Raw genomic sequence first — 20,366 nt, forward strand, 5'->3', positions numbered from 1 at the left:
GGGGGGGGGGGGGGGGGGGGGATTACACCTTTTGATGTTCATTAAGAGAAAATGCACATTCATTTGCGTGAAACGGCGACTAACAGTGCGACGATACATTCATTAAGGCGAAAAAACGAACATTTGCGCATAAATCAGATTCAACAACGATTTTTCCATTTTAATCAACATTCAATAACATTTCGCTCTCCATTTCGTAGCACTCTCCACTATCTAAACGCCTGGAAAAAGCTAAGAGCTGACCGCAGGTAGGTGAATGCCATTTTTTGTTAATCGCAACATTCGAAACGCAAAATAAAACTGCCCAAATGTTTAACTGCAATGTGGCTTCCACTTTTCTATGTGAATTATTGTGGCAGAGAACTTTAGCCAAGAAACATTGATCTTTTTTTCTTTTTTTGGTCAGTAGCTGTACCCACAGAGGTGGAAAACAAGGACGATAGCAGTGACATGCTCGAAAACCACGAATCATTCATCGTTAACCATATCACTGCGCAATTTGATCAACTGCACAAACTTCGAGAGGAATTACACGACACTTTTCTAAGCTGGATACCAATAAGAACGCGCACTAAAGAACAATTAGAAGAACTAGCCACAAAGCTACATGAACATCACAGAAACGTGAATATCTCAACCATAACAGGAGCATCCATGGGTACCATCGGAGAGATCCTGTCAGTTGCGGGCCTCATTGCTGCACCCTTTACATTTGGGGCCGGAATCGTAGTGTCCCTTGTAGGGGCAGGAATTGGCGGCGCGGGGGGACTGGTCATGTCTGGTTCCAAAGTTGTTGAAATAATCTTGGAAAAATTAGGACTCAAAGAAGTGCAAGCGGCAATTGAGGACGATCGTGAAGCTTGTAACGAGCTCCAAAAACAGTTAGATTCCTTATAGAACTTCATCTCTAGCTTAGCAGAGTTCCTTAAACCGCTGCATGATGACGCGGTTTTGCTCAGAGAATTAGAAGGAAGTGGATTTGAATTTCTTAGTCAGCGGATATCCTATGAAGAGATCGGCGCGTCCACCGAAGAGAGAGTAGAATTCGGTGCCAGGTTCTTCAGAGCAGCCACTTCCGCAGCCACAGAATCTGCATCAGCAGCCGCTACTGCAGGCGCTGTAGCCAGAAGTACGGCTACTGCGGGGACTCGCGCGGCACACGTTGCTGGTTCTGTAATCAGCGCAGCTCTGTTGCCGCTGGATATCACGTTACTCGTCAAATCATCCTTGGAGCTGCATCGTGGATCCACATCTGCTGCTGTACAAGATATCCGGCGGATTCTTGACGAACTTGAATGCCCAGATAAAGGGGAGATCCAAGGTTTGGTGGAGAGCTTCATTGATGAGAAATTTACCGAGGCGTATAATAAGATGGACGATGATAAGGAACAGGAGCAGAATCGAGACAGTGATGATAGTAACGAGCAGGATAAACAAAATGATGACATAGATAAACGACAAGGAACAGAAAAAGAAATATTACTTCCAAATGATAGTTAACACAAAACAAAAAGGTTTTGAAAATGATGGAGATATTGCTGCAGACGACGCTGTTACAATAAAAAATAAATGCACGTCAAATTTTCCCCTTCTAGGATGTAACGTTTTGACTCACGCAAAGGAAAAAGTCATACATGTTGTAGTAAATGTAGTAACTGTATCGTGTTAATGTAAAGAGTCAAATAATATTAAAATGTGTATCATAAACGAATGGTTAGGTTTGGTGAAACTACAATCCCATGAGTCCATAAACACTTATACAAATATCCAGAGAGGGCGGAACAAGGAAAGAGAGTGTAGGCGGAAGCTATTATCCCAGAGCGGATTAGGAATACTACTCCTTAACCCCTTAAACCCTAATATCAAAATTCAAATTCTCATTTGTTATCCCTATACGTTTTCAATGGAAGTAGGGGGAGAATTTGTTGAAGTATCAATTGGAATCATCTTATGCGATCATGTCCTTAACTCTCATGACCACTCTGTGGGCTCCTGACGTTGATCACTCTTTAAGGGTTAAAGAGCTTCTATCATGTTTATGTCTTCCCCCAAAACTGGAGGACCGTTGCGTGACGACAAAGAGAACTGACGAGTAGGAGACTGGGTCACGAAACCGCGAAAAGAACGGATCATTAGCAGGGGGGGAGGGGAGGTGGGAATTTTAAATTTGGGTCCGGAAATTAGGTGACCCATCCCTGCAATGGGAGTGAAATTTGCTAACCCTCCCCTTGAGCTTGGCCTAAAATATCATGACCCTCCCCACCTTACAGAATTGAAAGAGAAATGTTCCAGGCTCTTTAGGGTGTAGTATTCCAAGCCAACAAGAAAAAAGAGGAAGGAAACAAAAACAAAATAAAAGGAAAGCAAAAAAAAAAAAAAGCTAGGGCAAAAAGAATGGAAGCTAACTGCAAAAGAGTTATTGAAACCATTGCATCTCAGCGGAGTCGCATGATGTTGAATACAGAGCCTATTGGCCCATAATCTCTTCATTATGAATTAATAAGTGGGCTCTGCCTCAAAACACAAAGGCCATATATCCAATATGCCTTTGAGAAGGGATTGTTCATCAATGAATCACAGGAAATTATCATGCAATATCTACGCTTCAACTTAAATGAAAATCATGATAGTGATGAAAGTGATTGTATCAATGCGAAGCCAATAAAATAAATAAAATGCTGATGACATAAATGATGATGATCAAGATGCTCACAGCAGCATTGATGGTGATGCTGAAGACAGTGATGAAAAGGATAGCCAAAACTCTAGTAACATTAACAACATTATTCATAATTGCAATAAGACTCTATAGCATTGTTATAAATGAAAAGTAGATGTTTGTTAAATTCTTGCAATACTACGTCACAGTTAATATCCATAATGTTCCGTTGTTCTTTTTTTTTTTAACAGATAAAGAACTTCCTTTTTCTTCTGTGGGTGAACCTCTACATGATCACGGGCATATATTTGCATGACCCTCCCCCTTTTAACGGCCCATTTTTTATGACCCCTCCCTTTTCTGAGTCTCAAAAAGTTGTGACCCTCCCTCTGTTTCCACCCCCCCTCCCCCCTGCTAATTTCTGACAAGTCCCTAAGGACTCAGCAGCACATTCGTACCCAAACTTCATTTTCGCATTTTTGTTGAACAGCACCCTGATACCAGTTTCGTTTCACCGGGGATCTTGGATTTCCGCTTAATTGTTACTTCTTATGTTAGCAGGTGTGTTAGCTGGCACTTTACAGTTTCTGAAGGTGAGTTGTTGAAATCAACCTCGGCTTCTGACTGCCAGTAAGGCCGCTGCTTTCAAAATGTTGAGGGCAGGATATCTTGTTACTTGGTCAAAAAACGGTTTTTAACCTCAACAAATAGGGAGGCCCTTCCCGTGACCAAACCCGAAGCGCTGTGACACTTCATTTTGGTCATGAAACAACCGCTCCACCTCGAAAACATCTCATGCGGGTCTGAATCCGTTACGGTTTATATACAAAGTTTTACCTCTCAGCCGAAGAAAAAGTATTCATGCGTTAAAAAGGAAAACATACTCTCCGTCCCCCTCCCCGCGCCATCCCCTTGTTAGACATTTCTCTGCGTTTTTGTCCCAAAAGCAGTTTGCCCTGCATTTTGCTGGATGCACAGATTGATTTACTAAGGAGGGAGGCCAGGCCGACATCTATAATATTGGTCTAACAGAACTTTATTCATATCAAAAACTAAAGTTATATACAAGGTTGAATACTTGCAGGAAAGCTAAACATGATGTATCACTCACTTTAAGATAGCAATAACTGCAAAATATAATTCTATGGTGACGCTTACTGTGTATCAGTGGAGCATTATCACAATCATTATACTAATTACATTCCTATAGGAAAATTTTTTCATATGTAGCTCTATGTTTAGTTATCTAAGTTAGATGTAAATGTCCATTAATTTGTTCCAGTCTTCCGGCATTATGGGTCATTAAGACACATTGTTATTAACGCTAGGCTTCACGATAAGTGGAGATTTTTTAGGAGTTAGTAAACTGTAATCTATCCTAAACCTTTTCAGCTTTTAGTTCTTTTGGTTTGTTCAAATCACACCCTGTTGCTATGTAAAGATATAGTAATGACCAAACAAATTTTCTCTCCTCACAAAAACCCACACCATTATTATGAAAAAAAACTCAAAACAAAGCAAAACAACATATAAACAGAAACATAAGAGCTTGGAGATTGCTTAGAAGCTACCTGATTACCGAACTATAATAAAAAACTTTAAAACTTCTTTTTAAAAAATCGAAAATATAATGTCAAAGAATGCTGTTCAAATTATTGCTGTTCAGAAAAGTATATTTACACATGCTTAGATAAATACTTTATAGTTTATTTTCCTTGCGTTTGAGAGATTTTTCCCTTGCTGAGTTATTTTGTTAGCTCTAAGGTCTAAGCTTTGTTTCTTTTGCAGTTAGTATGTGTGAGTGCAGTGCTGCTAGTGAAGCGTTTTATACATCCATCAGTTATCTTATTGAGCTTTAAGTTTAGAAAAAGCAATATTGATTCAGCTTGAAGTTGTTTAGTTTGTAGTTAGTGTGGTGTTAATCAGTTATCTGATTAAAAGCGAGGTTTAATCTTTTAAGTTCGCAAAAACCCTGATTGTGTTGGTTGCCAGGTAACAACTTCGCAATCTCAATACATCCTAGCGACTGAAAGTTGTTGAAGCTTAAATCAAAATCCAAAATTTCTTCAACAGGGAAACATTTACCTTTTAGAAAAGTTAGAAAGATACTTTACAGTTTATGTTCATTGACTTTACGAGATTTATACCTTTATCAGTTATGTTGTTATGCCCGAGGTATAAGCTGTTTAGTGTGCAGTGTGCAGTTAGTGTGTGTGAGTGCTGTGGATAAATGTTTTACTCCTTCATCAGTTATGTTGTTATACCAGAGGTTTAAGCTGTTTAGTGTGCAGTTAGTGTGTGTGAGTGCTGTGGATAAATGTTTTACTCCTTCATCAGTTATGTTGTTATGCCTGAGGTTTAAGCTGTTTAGTATGCAGTTAGTGTGTGTGAGTGCTGTGGATAAATGTTTTACTCCTTCATCAGTTATGTTGTTATACCCGAGGTTTAAGCTGTTTAGTGTGCAGTTAGTGTGTGTGAGTGCTGTAGATAAATGTTTTACTCCTTCATAAGTTATGTTGTTATACCAGAGGTTTAAGCTGTTTAGTGTGCAGTTAGTGTGTGTGAGTGCTGTGGATAAATGTTTTACTCCTTCATCAGTTATGTTGTTATACCCGAGGTTTAAGCTGTTTAGTGTGCAGTTAGTGTGTGTGAGTGCTGTGGATAAATGTTTTACTCCTTCATCAGTTATGTTGTTATACCAGAGGTTTAAGCTGTTTAGTGTGCAGTTAGTGTGTGTGAGTGCTGTGGATAAATGTTTTACTCCTTCATCAGTTATGTTGTTATACCAGAGGTTTAAGCTGTTTAGTGTGCAGTTAGTGTGTGTGAGTGCTGTGGATAAATGTTTTACTCCTTCATCAGTTATGTTGTTATGCCTGAGGTTTAATCTTTTTAGTTCGCAAAAACCCTGATTGTGTTGGTTGCCAGGTAACAACTTCGCAATCTCAATACATCCTAGCGACTGAAGGTTGTTGATTCTTAAATCAAAATCCAAAATTCCTTCAACAGACTTAAGTGCATGCACTAATGCTAAACAGTCGAGAGGTGACAGGTTACAACTAAAAAAATTAAGCGCATTACAACCAATTTTCGCCAGTTTCATTTGAACTTCTCGATCAGAGGCTTTGTTCTCATACATGCAATTGAATAGCGTCACCACTAATAACCTGTCTTTAGGAGCTGGCCAACAGGTCAGTGTTTCAGTTCGTTTCTCTGAATCTTCATTCATAATGATGTCATCTTTATCAGTAAACGTTTCTGAGGGAAGAAGGTCGCTGAAAATATCTGTTGATTGTCCTTCTTTTTCAGCCAGCAGTCCAGCCACAAACTGCATCACAACCTTCCACGCGCCATCCTGGATGTGATCGGAAATAAACTTCTGCAGGTCTTCGGAACTGTACGTGTCCACCAAATGCTTCGCCGCCAAGAACTCCTGTATAGTCAGGTGCATAAAACAGTATTGTTCTCTTCTCTCTGCTAAAGGATGGTCTCTAGTGTCAGGTAAACGGTGAAACAAGCCATTACTCGCTAGGTCTTTAACTTTGTGTGATTCAAAAATTAGTCTTCCCTCTTTAATTCCATCGAAGGCAATTTTTCCCAGACGCGCAAACACATTTTGCACATGGGAAGAAAGTTCCTTAAACGGCTGACAGCTGCTCTAAAATGTACTAAAAGGACAAGACTGGTAGAATTTCAATTCAAATTTCTGCACAGACGAATATCGACCAATGACTTTTTAACAAAAATTGGAATAAAAGACAATCCAGACTGCTCCTTTTGTAACGTAGAACTAGAAAAACTGACGCATCTTTTTTGGTCTTGTTCCAAAGTAACCACCTTTTGGAATTTCTTAATCCAACAACTTACTTTACCACAAATTATCCCACAAAATTACAAAATAAATATTTCTACAGGCTTTGGTTTGACACCAGATGCCTCTAAAAACCATAATCAAATATATCTCCGTCTACTATTAGCCAGATATTATATTTGGATATGTAAAAATAAGAAAGCCCCTTCCTTCATACAAGACGTTCTACATTTATCTTAAATCAACTTATTTACTGGAGCTAAAACCTGGTGATGGCCCCAGTAAAAAGTGGGAGTTATTGCAGACTTTATTTTGAAAAATCTTAGTTTGTTGATGTTGTTCGATTCACTCTCTAAGTCTGTGCCCCGCATAAAATCTTTCAAATTATAACCTTCCTTTACTACCTACTAAACGAGCTTAACCATCTTGATAATTTATTTGTATTGCATAGTATCATAGTAATGCTTAGTGTTAAATTGTAAGCTAGTTAGCCAGTTATTGTTAGTGTAATCTTGTAAGTTTAGTTATTGCTAGTGTCAACTCGTAAGTTAGTGATTGTTAGTGTTAACTTGTAAACTGGTAGTTACTGTTAGCCAAGTTGTAACCGTTTAAGGTATTAGGGTATATATTGCATGTAATCTGCTGTTTGTTGGTAAAAATATATTAAATAATAAGTAAAAGTAAAAAGTTTTCTTAAAAAAATAAATAAATAAAAAATAAAAAAAATAATGTGATTGGTGAGAAGTAAACCAATCAAGTCAAACGTTACAATGCCAACAACATCTTTTTCGTGCGTTTTGTGTCATCATGAATTTGTGACGATCGGGTATTTTTTTCACAAATGACGTCATTAACAGAGCATCATGACATTATCTTTCATCCCCTTCCTTATCAATTTTCAATAAAATCAAAGGTCGTCTGTGTCCGTGGATGACTAGTGAAGTCAAAAGTGAAATGAATCTGAGGGATCAACTACTCAGAAAGGCTCATAGGACAAATCGTGAGATTGACTGGTCATCTTACAAACGACAACGCAACAAGGTGAATAGCCAAGTGAAAAAATGTAAGAGCAATTACTATAAAGATCTATTGCAAGACAAAGCCTCTTCCCCAGATAAATTTTGGTCAGCAATCAAGAAGTTGTACCCAACAAAAATTACAACAGGGTCTGCGGCAGCTATAAATATAAACGGAACTAAAACGTCAAGCGCGTCCTCTATTGCTCAGGGCTTTTGTGACTTCTTTTCCACTATAGCTGGTGTTTTGAAGACCAAGAGTTTTCCGCTTTGCAATTTTGTCTGGGGTAAGCCTGTAAATTCATGTGAAACCACATCACCTGAACATTTTGTTTTTAGTTCAGTCTCCGATGATGAAGTCTTCAGAGAGCTGAGAAATCTTAAAAGAAATAAATCGACCGGCCTGGATAATCTTCCCCCTGGAATGTTAAAGGATGCAGCGACTATTATAACCAAGCCATTAGCTTACATAATAAACTTATCCTTGCAGTCTGGTTCAGTGCCCATGGAATGGAAAGCTGCCAAGATTATACCGCTTTTCAAAAGCGGTTCCATGGTTGAGCTTGACAATTACAGGCCAATATCTATACTACCAGTATTGTCTAAGATCTTGGAAAGGATTGTATATAAACAGTTGTTGTCACACCTCAAGAATAATGGTTTGCTGTCATCTTTCCAGTTCGGATTCCGATCTAAACGCTCTACTGAACTAGCGGTTACATATTTTACGGACAAAATCAGGAAAGAAGTTGACAATGGAAACATCGTGGGTGCTGTTTTTATCGATCTGTCAAAAGCATTTGACGCTGTTAGTCATTCATGCCTTCTTAACAAGTTGCCGTCTTATGGAATTAACAATAAGGAGCTTCATTGGTTTACTGATTATTTGTTTTCTCGAACGCAATCAGTCCAATTCAAAGGTGCTTTGTCAAATGCCAATCCCATATTTTCTGGAGTTCCACAAGGAAGTATATTGGGTCCGCTATTGTTTACTATCCATTTTAATGATGTGCATACGCCTCTTCAGTCAACCTCAATCATCACTTATGCGGATGATACAGTAATTTTCACGGCTGCTAAAGATCTGGAATCCATTCAAAGGCATCTCAGTGAAGATTGCCACAACCTGTCTTCTTGGTTTCGTGATAATGAGCTTGTCCTTAATCTAAAAAAGGGCAAAACTGAGTGTATGATCTTTGGTACTGCCAAAAGGCTTAATGCATTGAATGGAAGACAACTAGCCTTGACTGTAAATGGAACACTGATTAATACCACGTCATCGTATAAATACTTGGGTGTAAACTTGGATTCATCCTTAAATCTCGAATCACATTTTGACAAAATGTATAAAAGAGCAGCTGGAAGATTTAATTTACTCAGGAGAATCCGACCTTTAATCGACAAGAGCAGTGCTGAGAAAATCTACAAAGCAATGATTCAACCTGTTTTTACGTACTGTGGAACTTTGGGTCTCTGTTGGTCACATTCCCGTAAGAGTCGAATTGAAAGCATTGAACGTCGAAGTCAGAAAGTCATTGGTGGAAATTATCAAGTCCAGACAGTGGAGAGTTTAATAAAGAGGCAGTCCTGCCAGCTTGTGTTTGATTGTCTTTAGGATAATGTCTGTACCCCTTTTAAAGGATATTTTACAAAAATTGAACACAACATTAACACTAGAAACAATGGGTGTTCCCTAAAACTTCCCAAAACCAAATTAGAATTTGGACGGAGAAGTTTTGCCTTTCAAGGGGCTCTAGTTTATAATACTTTACCTCGGCATTTAAGAACTGTAAACTCTAGGTTTCTTTTTAAGAGTAATTTAAAACAATTTTTTCAATAGTATTCCATAATTCATAACTCTTTTCAGTCTTGTAAGTCGATGATTTTTACAGATTTTGATTTTTAAATCTTAGATTTCTTAGTGTTATTTTATTCTATTTTCCTTCTTCGATTTTATTTTTTATTTTTTAGCTAATTATGAGATAATTACAGGACCCTTTTGATAACAGTTCTTTTTATTAGAACTGATAGGTTATCCTGTATAAATATTCGCGTTATTATTACTATTATTAATATTTGAGGACGTGGGGGTTGACAGCCCTGCGTAGGGCTCAAAAAAAGTCCTATCTGGCCATCTCTGACGAGCATATTTTCTTCTGGGGCAAGTAACTTTTAAATTCACTTGCCCAATGGGCAAGGGTCTGAGAAAGTCATCTTCTAACTAAATCATTAACTAAGAAAAGCCAGAAGTGGCCCCGGGCAAGCCAAAGGACAAGCGGCAATTCAAGTTTTTTTCAAGCCTTGGGACGTATTTGACAATTTAGCTGGACAATAAAAAACTGCTGATCAAAATAATAGCCTTAATGTTCTGTGCACAAGTTAGAGTTGTAAGCACATTTGCTTCAACGATTAACATTGCCCTTTTTTTCTTTGTTTTTTTATAATGCCTTGCCAATTTTCACATACTGTAGAGTTTCGCTTAAAGCCCTGGTTAACTTTACATTAATTCTCTGTGTGAATCATAATTCACTAAAAGAGTTTTAAGTCACTGGGAATCTATCAAATCGATACATGGCTCCTGCAGTCTCCTGCTAAAACCAAGTGACATGTCTAGTACAGCTCTATACACACTCTGAATTCTTCACTTGAATTCACATTCAATTTGTGTTTCACTGAGCTTTCCATGCTTTCTGAATTTAATGCAGTACTTTATATACAATGAGGGCTTAAACTTGTTTTAACTGATACACATCATGCAAGGGAAAGGGGGTCTTTTATAGAGATATGTTACAGATATTTGTCTGCCCAAAAACGAGTTGCATCTAAGCAAAAATAAGTTTGAATGAACAACTTGAGCAGCACCAGCTGGGAAATTATTTCAAGCCCTGGAGGAGCTAGTCTCCTTTGCACTTAACTACTTGGGCCAATCACTTTGCTCCTTTTATTTGACCAGGTGAAGGTGTCTTTGGCAGATCTCAATTTTTGTAGTCTGGATCACATTAGAAATTGGCAATTGCAGAGTTAATCCAAAGGAAAAAAATGACATTTTCGTTAATTTTGCTGACTGGCTTCGGAAAATCTATAATTTTCAAGCATTGCTGCAACTCATTGACCACACATCATATCTAAGTTCCGAATCTAAGTTTTCTCTCTTTTGTTTGAACTTCACTACTGCAAGAAACTACAGAGAAAAGCTGTTCTTTGTAAAATAATGCACAGTTAAGTGCTGTTTTCATGGTGTGCAGTGGACAGCTTCTTGAAAAAAAGGGGGGGTTGTCTTTGGTTTTTAAACTCTATTTTATCTTAATATCAACAAGCACATAATATCCTCGCTTTTTCAGTGTATTCAGCACTCACAGTGGCATTAGCATTTTTAAAAATTGCTGGCTTTTTTATCAAAAATGCGGATATCTTTTCAGTTTATTTTCTCTCATATAAGGATTTGCCACTGCAAAACAAGCCTGTGTAAGAAAATTTGGCAATTTTTAAGCAATGAGTCATTTCCAGCAACATTGCGACATGGGCCATTATGCAACACGAGCACCTTTCAAAATTGCTAAGAATAATTATTGGTGAATGATAGAATAAAGTCAAACTTGTGTTAAGTGGTTAACGGGCTATGTAGGTTTGTGTTGCTGTGAAGGGTATGGTTTTCAAACAGTTAAGTCTAAGATAGGGTATAGAATGAAATCGGAGAGTTTGGCTCACTTTCCAGAAAACTGATCAATTGGTTGAAGATTTTAGTCTACACTAAGAAAACGGGGATTCCATTTCAAAAAAATGAAATTGGCCAAATATTTAAGTATATTGCAATTCAGTTTAATAGCAAAGAAAGCATTGATAGATGTGTATCATCAAAAATAGCAACTCTAAGGTCAGAAGGGTTTTGGGAGTTTTGCAAGTGTGGCTGAGGATTCTATGGTCTTAACAGAGTTTTAACCTAGTTAACAATGTTCAAATCACTTGAGAACAATAGATTTAATAACTAGGATAGGTTTTTTAAAACCACCTCACAGAGGAGTTAAACAAAGGTTAACACCATCAATTAATCATCTCCACCTGTGCCAGAGAATTTTTGGAATTTAGGTCTTACAATGCACACACGCACTAAGTTTTGAAAATTACTTTTTTGACTTGCATCTAGGTTTAGCTTTTCTTTTTCAACAAACTTGAGTCTGGCAACCAGGTAACGTTTAGAAGAGTTTTTGACCAGCTTATTCAAAAAGTAACCTGGTTAACTTGCTAAGTGTGGCCTCAGCTATTGTGCAACATTATTTTGTATTTTGAGTTCACATTATCTTCATTCTATTATTTTTCATATTGCGGAAATCCCATTATGCCGCACTCTAGGAAAACCAAGGGTAATAATTTCAGTGTGAAAATCTTGTTCAGCTCAGTACAGCTAAATGGGGACACTTAAAATTAAGATATATAGAAAAGACAAATAAATATTACTATATCAAAACAAACAGCAACATTGCTGTCCAAAATGCATGTACATAGCTACAAGACTTTGCTTTAATTAATACTGGGGATATACCAAATAACAAATGGCCGAAGTACATTCTGATCTAAATTCTCTTTCAAAATTGTACTTACTATTTTTGTGCGGAGCATCTTTTCTCCCTTTTCGCTCATTAAAATTGCAGGTAGTAAAATGAGCAACAGAGGGTGTCATTATGTTCCCATGATGCTGCACTCTAGGAAAACCAAGGGTAATAATTTCAGTGTTAAAATCTTGTTTAGCTCAGTACAGCTAAATAGGGACACTTAAAATTAAAAAAGACAAATAAATATTACAATATCAAAACAAACAGCAGCATTACAGTCCAAAATGCCTGTACAGGGATATGCCAAATAACAAATGGCCGAAGTACATTCTGATCTAAATTCTCTTTCAAAACTGTACTTACTATTTTTGTGCGGAGCATCTTTTCGCCCTTTTCGCTCATTAAAATTGCAGGTAGTAAAATGAGCAACAGAGGGTGTCATTATGTTCTTTTTTGAAGCAGGAAAAAGTAAAACGGAGTGCTGCCGATTAGAACGTACGCATGATTCTTTCACCAATGAAGTGAAAAATTCCGGTACACTTTGAAGGTGTTTCGATATCACAATGGACACCAATACCATGAGAAACATCATGCAAAGGCGTTACACTGTTTTCTGGATGATACTACACGGGAATTTTTTGGTTCTCATTGCAGTGGAAGCGATAGAGAACGATAACATGCAGGCAGGCGTTGCGTGAGACAAGGGGAAACGGGGAGACTGGATTATGGACAGGGGAGGGGCGGGGATGGGATGGTCAGGGGTGGGCAAATTAACAGAAATCTAAATTGACAACTTTTTCTTCCTTACCTCGGCAATGAATGTCATTTGTTGACAAAGGCACGATTCCAAAGCTTCAAGTATCTTGAAGATCTAGTTAATAAAGAAATTGTTTCAGTCTAAAGAAATACTCACGTTAAGAACAGCGAGGTCTAATCCACAAAAAATGACTCGGTGGCAGTTAACATGGAATTCCATAATTAAAAGAAAGGGTCCAAACAGGCGAATTACACCAAACTGTCAATAAGCCGAAATAAAAGCGACTAACAAAAAGTCATTAGTCCATCACATTAGTTTTCATTACTTTTAGAGGACTCCAGCGCTATAAAAAATACGTGCCAGAAATGATGCATGCACAAATTGGCGAATTCTTTGGAAGGAAACTGTGATAATTTATGTACGCAAAGGGGAAAAAAAAGATGAATTTTTTCGAGTTAATTGCTCTTTTAGTCTCTCTCGAATCCAACGTAAATTAAACGGTGTACAGCCACTCTTATCCCGGGATTTAGTTTGATTTTTCTCCATTAAACACGCTGAAACACGCTCTACCAAAACATCGAACAAACATACTTTGATTCTATCAGTGGAAGAGAGAAGAAAGAAAACTACTGTGGAACATCAAAAAATTGAACCTTGTAGACGTAGTTGCTTAGTAAAATTCAAAGGAAATTGGGCATCTTACCTGAACAATTTGAAATCTGTGAGGAAATTCTCAAATGAGTTTGCTTGTCTCCAGAGACTGCACTGAATAGATCAGTTTAAATGCGGACGACGGTCAAATATATACGGTGGCTTATAGAAACCAGAAAACCACAAAACTGAAAAGCGAAAACAACAAACCCAAAACAGAAAACACACAATAAGAAAACAGAAGCACGTGGAATCCCAAAACAGCAACACACAACACAAAAACAAACAAACCAGAAACAGAAAACTTAACCAGGAAAAAACACAGGGGCACCCAACGTCAATTTTCGGAAAATATCTGTTCGGACGACGATTTGAGATCTAGAATTTTCGGAAAATTTCTTGAATATTTCTTACTTGCCTGCCTCTCCTAGGATTTTCGAACATCTAAAAAATGGTATAATTGCCCATTTTAGAGGGATTTTTACCCTAAAATGGTAACGTAGAATTTTCGGGAGCCTTTTTTTTTGGCTGAAATGTTCGAAAAGGTGAGTTTTGATCCCTATAATTTTCGGATCACTAGACTTTCAGCTAGGAAATCCGAACAGATGAAAAATTTTTAGGGGATAAAAATATACCTATATCTACCGTTTAAATACTAAACTACGTTTAACAATGCTATTTTTGATTGGTTTTGAAATATATTCTCGTTGGGTGCCCCTGAAAACAAAACTCAATAACAAAACCCGAAAACAGAACTAACACACAGACTACCAATTTCCAAACGAGGAATAATATAAGACCATATAAGTCAATTTAAAGTCAATGAAACAAAAAGAAGAAAGAGTAAGCTATATGAAGGTAACAGAAAAAAGGTTAAGAGATACAACTTATCAAGAAAAAGCTAAAAGGAAAAAAAATGTAAAACATTAGTTTCTAATGATGCATCTTAATTATCTGCAGTAGGCAACATCAAGCTCGTTTACAGGCGATCTCTTCTCTGTCACTTCAGGGGACTGGCTTAACAAATGAGAGTGTTAAAATAAATCAGTGACAATAATGGGAATCAAACACTTCTATGATGTCAGTTGTTAAAAAAGATTACTCAATTCTATATGAGAAAGGAAAAGAAACAAGGTCACGATATTCTCATACATTGTGTCGTCACACACCCAAAACCCAAAACAGAAAGACGTGGAATCCTAAAACAGAAACACACAAACACAAAAGAAAACCAAACCAGAAACACAAAACTTTAGGAGGAAAAAACAAAACTGAATAACAAAACCCGAAAACAAAACTAACACACAGACTACCAATTTCCAAACGAGGAATAATATAAGACCATATATGTCAATTTAAAGTCAATGAAATAAAAAGAAGAAAGCAAGAGGAAGCTATATGAAGGTAACAGAAAAAAGGTTAAGAAGTGTAACTTATCAAAAAAAAGCTAATGATGCATATTAATTATCTGCAGTAGACACATCAAGCTCGTTTCCAGGAGATCTCTTCTCTCTCGCTTCAGGGGACTGGCTTAACAAATGACTGTGTTAAAATAAATCAGTGACAATGAAGACGAATTTCATTTTCTCTCGAACTGTCCAAAGTATTCAATCCCAAGGAAAAAAATCTGCAATCAAATCCAAGATAATTTTGTCAATTTTAATCAGCTATCTTGCACAGAATTAATAATTAAATTGATGAATTCACAGAATTTTTCTCTAAATTCACATTTGTTAAAATTTATCTCATTATGTAATTATTTACGTAATAATTTGTTATCAAATCATACTGATGACACTTGATTGACCATTGTAATCATTGCATTGTAGCGGAGCTCCCGCGCGCGAAGCGCGCGCAGCGGAGCACCATGGGTAACAAAATTTGGTAAACTATCCATCCGAGAAAATTTGGTTATGACGTAGCGTACGCCCACCCGTACACACACTTCATGTAAGGCGATGTCAAATGTCACAATAGATCTTGCACAACTTGACTAGCCTTTCAGTTTTGTAAGCCATCCGTATGAGTACGATTAGATTGACAGCTGGCGGCTGACAGTCGTTTAAAGTTATACTGGCAAGCCAATATTAAGGTCAATTGACAGCTGTCAAAATGGGATATGTGCAGACCACTATCAGAAAACTAATAACTTGGGCTCAGGTTCGCTCAGGTACACGATCTGTCATTTTCCAATACAAGCCGGACGGATATGTCTCACTCACACTCGTAGTCTGATAATTCGAATATTCGCCATTCTAATGAAGGTTAATTGACAGCTGTCAAACTAGAGTATACGCTGACCATCATCACCTGACTGTATCGCGGGCTCATTTTTCTATCCAATGAGGTCACCCATAGCTTAGAAACTCTATCCATCCTAGAAAATTCGGCAATCACGTGACCGTACATCGACCACCCGACCTTCCGTCCGTCCGCACCACAGGCATACCAATGTTTAATCTCACACTTTCTAGCTAGTTTGGGAGCCTACAACCTGATATTGTACATCCATTTTTTGATTAATAGACAGCTGTCAAAATAGTGTTTCTGCTGACCAGTATCGCCTGATCGTATCCCGGGCTCAGGTATCGACCCACTGAGTTCCATTGTCTTTTGAAGTAATCCGCTGACAAGTTGCTACTTTTCAAATGATCGCAGGCTCAAGTTCCATTTTTTTAAAATGCATATAAAATAAGTCGGTTCATCAGCCGCTCTTTTAAAATTTTGATTTCGAACTGACCTCGGACGCGAAAATTCAGCCGGCTTTTACATGCAGGGAAGGCAATCGTTTCTGACTTTTCTCACTGTCACGCGTTGATCACGCTCTACGTCCAATTTTTATGTTCTGATTGGTCAAAATTTGACAGGTGAGTTCATGCGGAAAATTTATGCAGCGTCTGGAAACTTGTTTACTTTGACAGCTGAAGCTGACAGAGTTTTGTGTCAACTTGTGATGTTTTTAACTGTCTTTTTCCACTTGCTGTACAAAATGAAATACAGCTGCTATCAAGATTGTTCTGTAATTCATGGCTGGCTTGTTTATTGCGCTTTTTGTTGACAAATGCACCGCTTGTCAAAGTCATTGGAAATCCGATTTCGGATGGCATCGTTTTCAAAAATGAGCCTACTCACTTGCCTTTGCTTGAGGCGTGAGAGGGTTGAAAAGTCTCAAGCGATTCTGGAACACTTGATGACCTTCAGAAGCAGCATCGCGACTGGTAAGCCTGAGCAATTATTGTCTTTGATGTGTTTTTTTTGCGGTTTCCTGATATTGAGCGTATTGTTTATGCGGCTTAAGTTTATACACGAGCAATGATCTAACCTACAATAGTATCAGGTTTAAAAATCCTTTAGACGTCTTTTGACCGCAAATTCAAAGAATAGGTTCCGAAGAATATTTAGTTATGATTTTAGCTGTAAACGGAAAGCTCTGAGCGATTTTCTTGCCTCGAGTTCGTCTTGAAAAAGAGCAAACACCGGGAAGCCGGCTTAAAACATAAATAAGCTTTATATGCTTACCTGACTCATGATTTTCAGAGACACTTTACTCTCAATACTTGTCTTCGTGATGAAAACTATTGTCTCTGTACATGTTTCACCGAATTATATTTATTTTATTGATTGTTAGTAGTCCCTCTCGCAATTTTTATCGCTGCACCGGTTGTTTCGAGTCGAACATAAACATCGCATGCAGGAATACTCAAAACGCCGCGCGTAAATGATCACTAGCTTTTAAAGATTACACATAACAAGACCATAAATAGTTTCACAAATAAAGGGAAACAAAACCTAAACATAACAAAATCTCTATCATGTTGAAGTGTAAATGGTAACTCTTTTAATCGCACTGCAAATTTGGTGCCTGTCAAAAGTGAGAATCCGTCCGGCTGGCCGAAAAGGTGATTTTGGGAATTTAGTTTTTCATCGTTTTCACTAAAAGCCCATAATTATTAAACTGCATATCACATAGGACCAGATTTTTCTCACTGAAAAGTCCCGGCATTATGGAATTCTCTTCATGAAAACGTTTTATAATGTGGTCAATGCTATACTTTGTTGTGCAAAGGAAGGGCGTGCTTTGATAACAGGTATCCCAGGCTCACTGTTAGTGCCACGTTCGGATTTCATAACATGGTTAAATATAGAGAACATATGTGGCGAAGTTTAGGGAGCTTCGCTTTTAGCCCTGGCTAAATCTATATATTAATCATTGTTTATTTTTAATTGGCTTATTTTCCCTATAAATTATTAGTATTAATTGCGACTTTATCTTAACAATTTTGTAATACTGTAACTTCATATAGTCATGCAAATAAAGCTTATGCTGTTGTTGTTACTATTGAGAATAATGGGAATCAAACACTTCTATGATTTCAGTTTTAAAAAAGATTACTCAATTCTATATGAGATCAGAAAGGGAAAGAAACAAGGTCACGAATATTCTCTTACACAGAAGTTCTTTGCGTCGTCACACACCCCACATCCAAATTTCCCTCAAGTGCCCCCGCCCCGCTTACCCGCTCCAGGACAAGAACATGCTTTTTCGTTGAACAGTACCCTGGTGTCGGGGGGGGATCTTGAACTTCCGCTATGTAAATTTAGTGTTACTTCCTATGTTAGCGCGCCCTCATTAAGTCAATAACAAAAGCAGTGTCCGTCAGTTACAGTCGCTGATGGTGAGCTGCATGGTCAAATCATCCTTACTGACTGCAGGCACGACAGCTGCTTTCAACTATTTAAAGCGGGAGATTTTGTTACTTGGTCAGAGAAAAGGTTTTCAACCTCAGCATTTGCCATAAAATGGGGGATCCCTGGGAGGTGACGGGGAGGTTTAGCGTATTTATGGGGCAAAGGTAGGGGGAGGTGGGGTGGGGTGACCCTTCCCTTACTGTTGACAAAACCCTAGGCTCTAAGACACTTCATTTCCGGCAGAAAACAACCACCCCGCCCTAAACCCCCTCAACGTCTGCGTCCATTACGATTTACGTACAAAGTTTTCGCCCCCCCCCCCCCCCCCCGCCCCCTCCCTGGGCAATCCCTTTGCTAGACCCCATCTCTGCTTTTACTGTCCCAAAAGCAGTTTGCTCTGCTATTTGCTGAAGAATGGACGGATTGATTTACTTAAAGGAAGTAGGCGAAGCCGACATTTACATTAATAATATTGATCTAACAGAACTTTAATAACACATAATGATGAATACGAAAACTAAAACTCTATCTCCCATTTATAGACAGCAATAACTGCGTGATGAAATTCAACCATGAGCTTACTTACGTGTAAATTATTGAAAGCAAGATCACATTATACTAATAACACTCCTCATGGGAAAATTTCTTAATGTATATTTCATATGTAGCAGTATGTAGAGAGATCCAAGTTGAATATTTAACAATTATTCTTCGGGCGCGAACGGGCTCTGAGTCGATAGCCCATGAGGCCGAAGGCCGAATGGGCTATTGACTCAGAGGCCATCAGGGCGAGAGAAATAATTGTTTTAGTAAAATCCAACTAGTTGTTAAAAAATATCGAGATATAACAACTTTAGCTTGTAAAACGCGATTCAGCCGCCATTGTTTTGGTTTTCAAAGCCGGCGCTTTCCTCTACTGGTGGGCTATAACATATAGCCTAGTCAACCAATCAGAACGCAGCATTGATAACAGATTTTACTAAAACTTTCTAGCTATCCATTTGTGTCAGACTCCATCATGGGTTTCGTTCTGATGAAGGCCTTTTTAGTTTGTAGGTTACTTAAATCACACCCTTATTTTTTCCATTGTAAAGCCATGGCAGTGGCCAAAAACAATTTTCTCTTCAAACAAAAAGCCACACCCAAAACGAAACTAGGTGAGTGATTGCTTAGAAGTTTCCTGATCGCCGTGAAACTATGCCGAAAAAGAAGCAAAAACTGTTAACCTTTTGTAAGGAACCGAAAAGTTCACTGCGAAAATGCAGTTCAAATGAGCGCTGTTCAGGGGAAAATTTATTCGTGCTTAGACAGATACCTTATAGTTTATTTTCCTTGCTTTTAAGAGATTTTTACCTTCCTGAGTTATTTTATGAGCTCTGAGAACTAAGCCGCCTTTTGTTTTGCTGTTACTATGCGCATGTGAGATGGGTGCTTTTGTGAAAGCTAATATATGAATCTTCAAGTTCCTCAACACTCTCGACTTCACAAATTCTGAGTACATTCCACAAACACTTGGTTTAGCTTTTTAGTTATTTCAGATGTCCCACTACTGTAGGTACTGTTTATTTATTTATTTATAATTGTATTCTTGTAAATTCTTTTAGTTGTCTACAGTAGTAGAAATAAACGGTTGTTGTTGTTGTTAATAATCACGAATCCATACATAGGGATACCGAATTTCGGTTGTATTTTTTTTCATATTGTTTGTAACTGACTTTCCACCCATGAGTTTCGGCTCAGTATCGTTTTCGACCCACCAATGAGTTTATCATTGTCGCTATCTGAGCTACAGTGAAAGTCAAATCTCGGTTCGCTGTTTTCAGTATCTAGAGAGACTGCTGATAAGATAATTCCGAGCAAAATCCAACATACATATCCCACATAACTGAACCAGTGGAGTGTTTTAGGAGCAAGCAAATCTTTAAGACCTTCCATGTCGTAAGTCTAGTCTCTTGCGATACTGTCACAAACGGGGGAAAGCGAGTAAAGAAATTTGGTCAGCCTTTGTTGTCTATGATTGATTGTGAAAGTGAAATATTTGATCTATAAGTTGTTGTGAACATTAACTGTTGCTATTTTTGCGTACGTGTCACAGGACAAAGTTAACTTCCTATCCCTTTAATTGTTTTGTTTACTGTTCCGTGATGGAGACTGGGCCACGACAGGCTGAGAGAAACGGAACAAAGCGAGCTAAGTTCAGTTTCTGTTGCACAATCGACAAAAGCTTTTAGATCTT

At 38.0% G+C, this 20,366-nt stretch overlaps 1 protein-coding gene and 1 pseudogene across 1 annotated transcript; one reads left to right on the forward strand and one right to left on the reverse strand.

The window, feature by feature from the left end:
- The window catches only part of LOC140924895 (apolipoprotein L3-like), a 2,513-nt pseudogene extending 817 nt beyond the window's left edge, over positions 1 to 1,696 (forward strand).
- A 2,043-nt stretch (positions 1,697 to 3,739) lies between these two features.
- LOC140924165 (uncharacterized) lies at positions 3,740 to 6,321 on the reverse strand. The gene has a single exon (XM_073374196.1). It carries the CDS (start codon positions 6,105 to 6,107, stop codon positions 4,824 to 4,826), a length of 1,284 nt encoding a protein of 427 aa, XP_073230297.1. The 5' UTR covers positions 6,108 to 6,321; the 3' UTR covers positions 3,740 to 4,823.
- Between the last annotated feature and the right edge of the window lie 14,045 nt (positions 6,322 to 20,366).

This window comes from Porites lutea, chromosome 14 (assembly GCF_958299795.1).
Source record: "Porites lutea chromosome 14, jaPorLute2.1, whole genome shotgun sequence".
NCBI classification, from domain to species: Eukaryota; Metazoa; Cnidaria; class Anthozoa; order Scleractinia; family Poritidae; genus Porites; species Porites lutea.

What these genes read in the sequence shown, in the direction of transcription:
- LOC140924165 (XM_073374196.1), bottom strand. Translation starts at nt 6,107, where the DNA reads ATGCACCTGACTATACAGGAGTTCTTGGCGGCGAAGCATTTGGTGGAC.